Raw genomic sequence first — 10,839 nt, forward strand, 5'->3', positions numbered from 1 at the left:
TAGTTATCATGTCTCTTATCAGCTATTGCCTCGTGTACACTTGCCTGTCTTGCATCTTGGAGGACTGACCTGCATCTCTGCAGCTCCCACAGGATTTGTCTGTGCGGAGCCAAAGGCAATATAGCACAACACAATGTTAAAGTGTCTCTAATGGGGATCTGTTTAATAGTCATGCATTTATGTGCAGCCTTGTCACTTCACCTGTGAACTGCGGAAACACATGATTTGAAATGCGGTTACTTGCAAGGTGCGATACTGCATTTGCACACACATCATCTGATTCATCTTTCCAAGCACCACCAGGTCTCAGTGTCCAGCTGAACCCAGCTAGGGTGTTCAGGACAGGGAGGGGGCTTGAACAGAAAGGAAATAGCTTGAAAGAGCATGTTCTGCTCGGTCCGGAGGATGCAATAGGACCCTGGCACAGGCTTCGGCTGTTAAGACTTAATCTGAGTGCTCATCGCTGAGAGATCTCTCTCTCATGTGAGAGAGAGATCAGCTTCAGCTTTGATCATAACACAACCTTCTCCACCTGCCGCAACAGGATTAGGTGAGAGATGATGTGTGATAGCCGGCACCGCAAGCTATGCTGAAAGCCCGGAATCACACTCAAAATGTATGAGCAGCCGGAGAATGTCTTGACTACAGTGTCAGCCCTTGCATTAAGTTATCTGAAAACTGCAGTCTCAATGATCCTGCTGTGCTGTATAGTCTGTATGAGAAACAGGCTGACTGCTATCTCCATGTAACCAAAAGTGGTGTTTTGACAGGATTTAGTTCTCTTCAAAAACACTGTATTACCAAAAATGAACATTGTTGTTCTTCACTGGTGAAATTCCTTTCCTTTGTTTCCTGGAAAGCTTGAGCAGCCCCTTAGTGTTGGCAATGGGAAGAAAAGAAAGACCTGAGACTTAAAGCGTGTACGTTCACAGAAAAACAAGATGCATGAGGAAGGGAAAGGGTCCAAGTGCAGGAACCAAGTCTGTTACGTACACATTTTGTACAGTGCCATTTTGTTGCAGTGTGCATAGAGCCACTGTTATCTGTGGCAGACCGTCACTGGAGCATTCCTTTGCCTGCTGCATAGGACAGCTTCTTAAGCATGCAGAAGTTGTGGTTGTTTTGACAACTGTATACTAAATTTATCTGGAAATAAAGGGAAAAATTTAGTCTTGCGTTGCTATGTGTGCCTCGTGTTTTATTTATAGTTTGTTAGCCAAACCTGCTGACAGGATATATCTAACTTACTGCCTGGGGAATGAAGGGAGGTAAGATTGTACCAGCCACTGCCTGGAGAAGGCATTCCAGAGGCTCTGTGAAACTTTACATGAGGCAGAAAGTGTGCAGGCAGATGGCAGCTGCTCTAATTAAGACTTACTGTCTCTGTCTTTTTTCCTGCTGCTGTGGCTTTTAAGGTATCTCTCGGCTTTTTAACACCAGAGGAATTTTAGTAATTTATTATGTGTACAGCACAGTATGTATTATATTACAGTGATAAACGAGCTTCAGCCCGCTGAAGTAAATGTCTTGAATCTTCAGTAAATTGGACTATGAGATGACAAGTCTCCCAAGACAATGGCAGCTGAAGATGTGTAAATGAAGTTGCAATTTATGGTTAGTTATTACCCTTCACCAAGATCTTTTGAACTGAGGCTTATAAAGCACGTTGACAGTCTACACGGCTATAGAGATGCTAGGCAAAAAGAGAGACTCCGTAGCAAATTAACATTAAAAGCATATGTTGCCTGTGGGTGCTCCTGATGCTGGAGTGCAGTTGGCACAGATGAGAATCAGCTCGTCTTTTTCCATGAAGTGTTGGGGGTGTTTTGCTGTTGTTTTGTTGGTTGGTTGGTGGTTTTTTTTTTGGAAGTGCATCCGGCATTTGGAGTGGGTAAAGGCTGTGCTAATTGGATGCCTGCTGGCAGTGACCGCTGCATGTGTACAGTCGCAGACTGACATGCCAGCATACTTGAGCGTTCGCAATCAATCTGTTTCTTTCCCGTCGTGCGGGGGCTTTGCCCAGGGTTTGTTCATTGGGATATAAACCGAGGGTTTGTTTGGTGTTTCAGAATTTCAGAAGCTGTGGAGGAGCATTCCCGTGGATTCTATGGATGAGGAGAAAATTGAAGAGTATCTGAAACGACAGGGTATTTCTTCCATGCAAGAAACTGGACCAAAGAAAATAGTAAGCGATACAAATTACAGATCTTTGTAGGAGATTCCCCCTGACTGACCCCACAGTGTTAATTCCAAAACATGTTGGTGAGCCTATGCACAGCTGCTTTGTGTAGCTCGGGGAAGTGTGACCAATTTTAAGAAGTTGCAAAAAACAATGCTGTAGCCAGCAGTCAGTGTTTTTGTAACTTGTCTGAGCCAGTGTAATCCAAGCAGCATCAAGAAGAGGGCAAATGCCAGAAATCCCTGTGAGCTCCAACGTGGAAGCTTCTGCTTGGAGCAGTACAGTACATTAGGAGTAGAAGAATATTTACTTTTCTGCGAGAAGGGTGGGGTTTTTTTAACTTTTTCTTTTCTGCTAAACAGCTTTTAAATCCTAATGTGAACTGTGTAATGTGCCTCCCACCACACACACACTGTTTTCCAAACTGGGTGAAACTGGGTGCAATATACTTGTGCTTTACTGGGACATCAAAGTGACTGCAAGCTCACCACAGATGCTTTCTTTCTGGCTTCAAAGAATTAATATTTTTTTTACATTTATTTGGATGTGATACATTATGTCTTTTCTCTTCTGCACTTGGCTTCAAACCGTCCTTTCATGAGAGCCCTTCCACACAGGATTTGTTCCTGGTCACTGCACTAGATGCTTTAATGCCTGTTGTCATGTCGGCACTCCTCATGGATTCCTTATGTTCTAAATGCATCTTTGAGCATGTAATTGTAGATAGAATTATGGGGCATGTACCTGCTTCTGTAGCTGCATGTGAGTGTTTGGAAACTTCACTTATAAACACCATCTTTACTACTGCACAGGGGGTACGGAGACTCTGCTCTATTCCCCTGGTCATCTCTCTGCCTGGATTTGAATTGAACGCTGTTACTTCTTGCGAAAACAAGCCCAGCACCTTCCCTGCCTGTCCACTTGTGGTTCAGGCAGGGGTCTTCTTTGCAGAAGGGGTGACTAGCACAGTGTCACACCATCAGGTCAGATTTCGCAGCTGGAGGGCAGATCTTTTGACTACTGTTTATTTCTTCTTGTAGGCTCCTATTCAGAGGAGGAAGAAACCCGCTTCTCAGAAGAAACGTCGATTTAAGACTCACAATGACCACTTGGCTGGAGTATTAAAAGATTACTCTGATGTCGTTCCTGGCAAACAGTGATCGGTTGAATTCTGGAGCAAACATGCGTTTTTATACAGGCTTTTTGCCACTCGGTCTCAGTGTCTGCTTGCAGAAAGACTGACTGTATATAGTAATGTGATGTGTTTCCCCCATCCCAGCAACTGCCGAGATGAAACAGGTCAGTTTAAGAGCAAGCATGAACGACTAAATTTAGTGTTTAATTTAATTAGCTAATGGGAAATGTGTCTTTAAGTAAGAGATTCTCACTAGTTGCCTCTTGGCATAGAGTGATAATGGTGCTCAGCATGTAATGCAGGAGTTCCTGTTCAGTGCTTAACTCTGCTTTTACATTGCTTAATGGGTATTTACCTGGAATTACTTACAAGGGGCTTTCTAGTAGAGTTGAATACAGCGTTTGTTTTACCTTTTTCAGGAAAACCTTTTCCTAAAATCACTGCAGGCAAGTTTCTTTCACAGTCAAATACACTCTACGGTTTGTATACTTCTTCCTTGCCATGGGACACTGAACGTTATATCTGAGGCTCAAACTCAGAATAAAACCCTCTCCCGAGTTCCCAGCAGGCTGCAGGATGGCAGTGCAGCTGTAGCTACCGAATGCTAATCAGAAATTGCCCTCGGCGATTTCTTGTCACTGTAGTGGATGCACGTGTGTTGCACAGTTCTGCTCTATGGACAGGAGGGAAATAAAATGACAGTGTAATACTGAAACTTTTCTTTTTTTAAAGTAATAAACTTACAATGCTGGTTTCCAGTGTTGCTTCCTTAAAGAATGAGAGAATCAACATCTTTTGTGCTTGTTGTGTTTTCCTTTTCAAGGATGTAAAGGAATCTTGGCTATATTTTTGTCTTCTCAATGACTTATTGTTCTGGGCTAACACTGTCATCTTTTTATCATGCTTGGTTGGGGAGGGGGAAGGAACCACCTTAAACGAAGGCTCCCTGTAGATGCCTGATGTTCTGTGCAGTACAGACTAACGTGGAACGTGGCCAAATTATGTCCTCTTGATAACTTATTTTTATGTACTGAACCAGAGTCAATCAATGCTGATATTGTTTTCATGGCACTGTGGGAGAGGAGCTGTTTCTCTGCTCTTCTAGGGTTAGGATCAAAGATAAAATAAGTGACTGCGATATCCCACCGACAGCAGATTGCTGCTGCGTGCACGTGAGCTGTTGTCTTGCTTGATGTATCGGGGCTTGAAGCAGAGGCCATTGGACCTGGACACATGAACAAATGAAGAATAAGGCTTTGTTGCTGTCACACTGAACAAGTTATGTCTGCTTGGGGAAGCGCAGGAGGAGAAATCTACCTGTGTAAGTGTAGCATTTATCCTCTTGATTTTAAAGACTGCTTCTTTGAGATACAGACAATACTTCCAGCATTGCACGTCAGCCCTGTTTAAAGAGTTGCTAAAAGCTGGTAGGAGGTTTCTTCTTTTTTTTTTTTTTTAAAGTATGTATTTTTTTCCTGCTTTAAAAAAAAAAAAAAAGTATATATATAAAAGCATGCTGCTCCAGCTGGTTTTGAAATGGTATTTCTTTCCTATATTTTCCAGGTCAGCACAAGCAATTTCTCTTGGAGCTTTTTAGTTTTCCGTTACAGCCCTGCCTTAAAGCACCTGCAGCTCACTTGCAAAACTGGTCACCTCTCTTCTGTCATCTTCACTCAACAACAAAAAAAAAAAGCTCCCCTCCATCTGCTGCATTTTTGAGCAGTGATTTTTTTTGCTGGTGGTGCTCAGCCAAAAGCAGAGCTCTTAGAGAGCTCTGAGTTGCCTTTCATACCTTTGGGGCATTTTATGGGGTAACTCCCCAGTGATACAACATAGTATTACCCTTTCTCTATGAACCGAAGCTTGCAAAGCAGACTGTATGGTAGGCTACCTGTTTTGTTTCTCTGCTCAAGTGATTAAGATAATAGAGGAGTCTAAAGAAAATGTCTCCAGCTGCTTTCAAAGATTAAAAATATGTTAGGTCAAAAAACAGGAGAGCCGGAGAGGAAAATTGACTAGCAGCTCTGTGTGCTGTGCTGGCATTGTCAGGCTCCAGTGTTCAAAGGAACAAAATGGTCCAGTTGATGTCCAGTTGGAAAGATGAGATTAGGTGCTTTCGCTCACTGGAGGAAGTCTTCTCTGCTCTGCTAGCAGAGGGGGCATAATAAGTTTTGCAGCTTGTTAGGGTACAGTCTCAAAAACAGCTGAAGAGTCTCACATTGGCACTTTAGAAGTGATGTAGAATATATACAAGCAGTCGTGAAGGAAACAAGTTCAGAAAATAAGCATTAGCTCCTCTCTTTATTGTGGGTTTCGGGAGTTGGGTTTTGCTCCTCTATTGAAGATTTTCCAAGTGGTCCTTACGGGTTTTTTCCAAGACCTCTTAAAAATCAAATGGTGCAACTTGAAAACATCTCGGACTATATCAAAGGGAGTCTGCTTGCTGAAAGCATTTTAATACCGCTCCAGTCCACTTCAGTCTCTTCGCGGCGTAATGTCCAAATCAGGCTTTTATCTGAAATTCAGTGTAAGAGTTCACAGCTGTTAAAAACTTAAACTTACTTCATCTTGCTCCAGGGTGTTCTCATGTGTTCTGTGTCTGGCAAGATGGTTCTCCCAGTGGCCAAAACCATCATGCCCTCAGCTCGCTTTCTTTGGCAAAATTCTTCTTCCCTCAGTCTGGTGGTGGAAAGGACTGGTGAGAAGCATCTTGCTCTCTCCTGGGGGCTGTGTGCCTATTATTCCATTTTTCTCTTTCTTCCCTGGAAGTCTCTGCTGCTAACCAGGAAGATAAGGGGACTCGGGCTGCTCTTGACAAAGACAGAATGTAGAAGAGAATGTTTCAGTTGGAAGGGGCCTACAATGATCATCTTGTCCCTGGTAGGCACCTTCGTCTCATGCGTTTCAGGAAGGCTCTTTGGCAAACCCATCTCAGTGTGGTCTTTACCTGTCCCTGCCAAGTGAGGACTTGCCTCTTCCACTCTCCTGAGTCTTGTCAGGTCATGCATGTCCCATCCAGCAAGGACGTTGTTCCCTGAGCTCCAGGATTCAGTATGTCAGTCCTGGCAGGGCTGTCATTTGAGCCTTTCTACCTCCCTGCGGCAATGGAGGAATGCAGGCACTGATGAGCAGTTCTTCTGATGCAGCATCCTTCTTTTCTTTCCCTGTCATATCAGCCAGGAGCAGAGAGGCCTTCAGCTCCCACCCCCTGTGATGCTGATGGACATGCAGACAGGTCCCTGGGAGGACACTCTTTCTCAATGATGGGAGCTCTCGGAGATATATCTTGACTGTCTACATCATCCTTTCGCTTGCCCAGTTCCATCTTGAGCCTGTGGCTGCGAGGACAGTATCTGCATCAGTTGCTGGAGCTTTTCCTAAGAGAACACACCTCTTTTGAGGTCTGCAAGCAGCCAGAGACATGTACGCAGTCTTCTGTTTACCCTTTGATATTACTCTAGTTCTTCTTGGTGGGAGGGAGGTGTGCCGATTCCCCTGTGATGAAACTGGAGGAGGAGGGAGCTGGTGGAGTAAGTCAGGTTGTATCTCTGATAGATCTTCCTCTCTAGCCAGGCATTGCTGGTCTAGGATTTGCTTCTGGAAAGGTATCCTCGCAGGGCATCCTTTAGCAATGTCAACATATCTGCCTGTGGGGATAAGGGCCTGCAGTGGCCCTTCAGGAGGAGCTTCATTAGGACTTATTTGTATCTGTATACGTGAACCAGACCTTTTATTTCGTCTGCTCCTCCTCACCCCCCAAATAAAAGCACTGTTGTTTTTTTAAGGTACAAGTTGAATAGCCCAGGGCACACCTCTAAACATGGAGCTCTACTGGCTTCTCTTCTAGAAGTTGCTCTAACTGAAGAGTTATTCCACCTCCTCCTCTGTTACGATGATCATTCTGGAAGAGGATGGAAAACAGCAGGATTTTGTATGCTTGAATGAGAAAACTGACATAAGGCGGTGTGTACCAGAGCTAATCTATAATTCATCATGATCATTCAAGGCTTTTAGAGAGCAGAGGAGAGGCAGGCAAGGGAGCCCTGACAAACGGTATAAAGACCCCGCACGTGGATGTAGCCAGCGAGGGCTGTCACTTCACATGAGCACAGGCAGGCGGTGCAGGGCCACCAGGGAGAGCTGGGCTCCTGGTACCTGCTGATGAGGAAGGCCTGCATTTGCAGATGACTAGAAGCAACTATGGCACTGACATCTCATTATTTCCAGCTTTGTTGCTTGCTTTCCGGTCGCTGCTAATGTACCAGGCCCAAATTCCTTTGTGTGTTACTGCCTCGGGGGCCTCTGGCAGCTACTGCATCTGGAGGAGGATGTCCAGTCAAGTTGAGTGCTTACTGTTGACTGGTTAAGACTGGTAAGGCTAACCGGTAACAACCACAGGGGAGGGGAGAGCTCAGTCCCTGATCTGCTGGCACTGTCTTTCTGCTGCTGGCAAAGTCAGGGATATGGCTGGATCATCCAGGCCCACCGCTGAGTTGTCACCAAGAGAGGCATCCGCCTAAAAACAGCGTTCCTGGCCACCTCAGGTAGCTGGCGTTGCTACAGCACTGCGCAGCCTGGCTCTAGGGGTGCTTGCAAAAGGCAGCACCGCACCAGCTGGGAACCCTGGGCTGGTGTTTTGCTGTAATGCAGAATGCCAAGCGGTTTGGGGCTTGATCTCCTCCTAGAGGAGAGAGGGTCTGCTTCTGTGCTGCTTCTTAGGTCTGTTCTGGCTCTGTAGGTTCGTTCCCAACCACGTCTGTCTTGTCAGTCCTGCACAGGCTCTCTGGATACATCCCTGTAAAGCAGATAAGGAAGAGTGGCAGTTCCCCAGAAGAGAGGGCTTGTCTGGACGCAGCAGGGCTCTCGGCAGGAAGGCAGCTTCTCTGTTGTGCTGGGTATTGCATAGTTGTAGCTGCTCTCTTTCTGAATGAGGTGAATGCAGCCTGTGCCCCTCCAGCAATGGCCAACGGAGCAAGGGAAGCTTTTGGCTCTCTGCTCAGCACTGGAGAGGTCATACCCAGAAACTGTGTCCAGTTTGGGCCTCCCCCCTCCATTCAAGAGGGGTGCAGGGATGTTGGGGAGGGTCTGGTTGGGTTTCCTGGGGTAGAGGGCCTGGGAGGAGACTGGGGAGCTGGGACAGCTCATTGTGGTGAAGAGGTGGCTGGGGACCATCTAATCACGGGTACAGCGATGTGAAGGGCAATTAGGAAGATGATGTGGTCAAACTCTTTTTGGCAGCCGTGGCAGATGACATAATAGGGGAATGTGGGAAGTTTGGCTTGGATATTAGGAAAAAAAAAAAAAGCTGGTGGGGAGGTGTCTCCATCCAGGGAGGTTTCAAACATCGCCTGGAAAAGACCAGGCTGCCCTGATCTCTTGTTAGCAACAGTCCTGTCCTCTCCTGAGGCCACTTTTACCCACATGCTCCTGTGGGTCTGAGCTCTGACTTCTTCAGTGCCGCCCAGCTTGCTGTAAGAGCAGTTCTTGTTTCTTGCTGTCTTGCTTTCTGCTGCTTTGGTTTGCAAGTGTGTGCAGCAGCCTCTGTGTTACCCAGCAGCCCAGAAAAAAACCAGCTGTGACTCCAAAAACTCATCAGGGCTTCTGTGGCTGGGACCCATGTGTTGGACTCCACCAGCTTCATGGGTTGGACGTTGTGCAAAGTGCAAGCACAACAGGGGAAAAGGATGGTTAAGGCAGGAGGTTGTCTTTCCATTAAGTTAATTTTTTGACTATACCTGCACTTCTGGGCTTACATCCAAGGCCTGAAGTACTTGTGTGATTTCCTCCTGCCTCCATCAGTTATGCTGTATTCTCTATTCCCTCTTGAGCTGTTTATTAATTATGGAAACTACAGAGATGAAGTCCAGACTCCGCTAATGGTTGACTTCCTCGTGTTTTAGAAGAAGCATTTCAGGGATCTGCTAATGGTATTTCTTAGCTTTGCTTTTTAAGCTCCACCATCGTCTTGGTTTCTAGCCTGACCGTGGCAGCAAGGCAGATAACAGTGTTGAAATGTTGGCTGAAGCCTGGGTCTCTGGGTAACCGGCAGTTGCAGGGCACACATCTGTGGCACCCTGCTCATCTCCCTGATTTGAATTGTCTCCCTGGTGCAAGCACTACCTTGCCTGGGGATGGCTGCCCTGCCTCTGAGCTGCAGGCACAGCCCCAGTGCAAACTTCAAGCTTTTAGGTGTGCTGTGCAATCCCCTGTCTGCAGTTATCCTGGTCCTTCCCAGAGTAGTGAGATGGCTGACCCTCTAGCTGCCTGCTTTCCCAGGCACGTGGAGCCTTTTCATGCTGGCAGGGAGCACAGAGCAGCTGTGCCTGGCAGTATTCAGGGAGTGTGGTGACTTGCTGGCTGACGCCTCTCAATTTCCCCAAGCTTCAAGAATTGGGGAGCAAATCCACGGTGTGTGCTGCCCCTTCATCCTGGCCCCAGTTGTCCTCACAAGGCCACCTCTTTGCTCTTAGCCGACGGCTTCCCTCCCAGCCTGTGTCTCAGCCTCCAGAGCTGCCTGGCCAAACCCCAGTGCTATCTCATCTTTCCTCTCCCAGCCTTATTATTCCTTCCACTGCTCTCCCAAGGAGGCCTGCAGGAGCTGGTCCTGGTCTCACTCCTCCTCCCAGCCCTGTCCGGGCTGCGGGCGCTGCTGGCCGGCCTCGGCGCCGGCTCTGTCTGCCCTTTGCTCTCCCTGCCCTGGCTGGCCCGTCTCCGTTCCCACAGCACCGTCCACTAGTCCCTGCCTTCACCACTGCCTGCACAGGCTGCCTGTCCCCCCATACAATCCTCTGGGAGATACAGCTCTCCTGTCTTGTGTCCATTCCTCCACTGCTCAATTGTGTCCGTCCGATGTGGGGAGTTAGCACTGTGTTTTTCTCTGCAGACCTTGCCAGCCCATTCCCTGCCTTCACCGTTGCTTCCAGCCTGCTGCCCATCAGTGGGAAGCCTCGGGGCAGCAAACCTCTGCGCAGGGGTGCAGGGATGCATAGAAGGGAGATGTTCGCACTCCCCTCTCCCTGAGTTTAGCCTTGCTGTTAGGGGGATGGGGAGAGAAAGACTTGGGAAAGTGGAAACAATGAGAGTGCGAAATTTTCTCTTTTTGGTTTTTCCAGCTCTGCCTGTTCGTTTTCCCCTGGGACTTATCCCCAGTATCGGATGCCAGCACTGGCCTGGGAGTCCCTGGTCCCATTTTGCAATCTCCTGGTGTCAGCCAGCAGCTCTGGCCTTCCTGTAAGTGCCCCAATGGTCACAGGGAAGGAATGTTCCCCTGGCCGCATGGGGAAAGGTCACCACAGGCAAAGGAGACGCAGGGGCTGGGCAAGCAGCTTGCCACTCCCACCCCTCACTGATGAGGGCAACGCTGATCAGCACAGAGCTGAAAACAGTTTGGCTTACAGGGGGAATTAAAAAAAAAGAAATGATTCAAGAAGTTAAATATTTTCAGCAAGGCCCCGCTTCCTTTTGCAGGGCAGATCGGGGAGCAGATGCTGTGCCCAGGCAAAGTCCAGGAGGATGCGTGCGTGTT

At 47.4% G+C, this 10,839-nt stretch overlaps 1 protein-coding gene across 4 annotated transcripts in view; it reads left to right on the top strand.

Annotated features, from left to right (window-relative positions):
- GTF2E2 (general transcription factor IIE subunit 2) overlaps positions 1-10,839 on the top strand; it is a 40,424-nt gene that overhangs the window by 21,580 nt on the left and 8,005 nt on the right. The window contains exons 6-7 of one of the 4 annotated variants that reach the window (XR_012463454.1): positions 2,070-2,185; positions 3,220-3,478. Coding sequence is in view for 3 of the 4 variants with exons in the window: in XM_074154268.1 (XP_074010369.1) it covers positions 2,070-2,185; positions 3,220-3,339 (236 nt within the window). In the remaining variant the exon portion in view is untranslated. Of the gene's footprint in view, positions 1-2,069; positions 2,186-3,219; positions 4,102-10,839 lie in introns of those variants that run through there. The other 3 variants (XM_074154268.1, XM_074154269.1, XM_074154267.1) reach the window with 3 other exon arrangements.

This window comes from Numenius arquata, chromosome 10 (genome assembly GCF_964106895.1).
Source record: "Numenius arquata chromosome 10, bNumArq3.hap1.1, whole genome shotgun sequence".
Lineage (NCBI taxonomy): Eukaryota > Metazoa > Chordata > Aves > Charadriiformes > Scolopacidae > Numenius > Numenius arquata.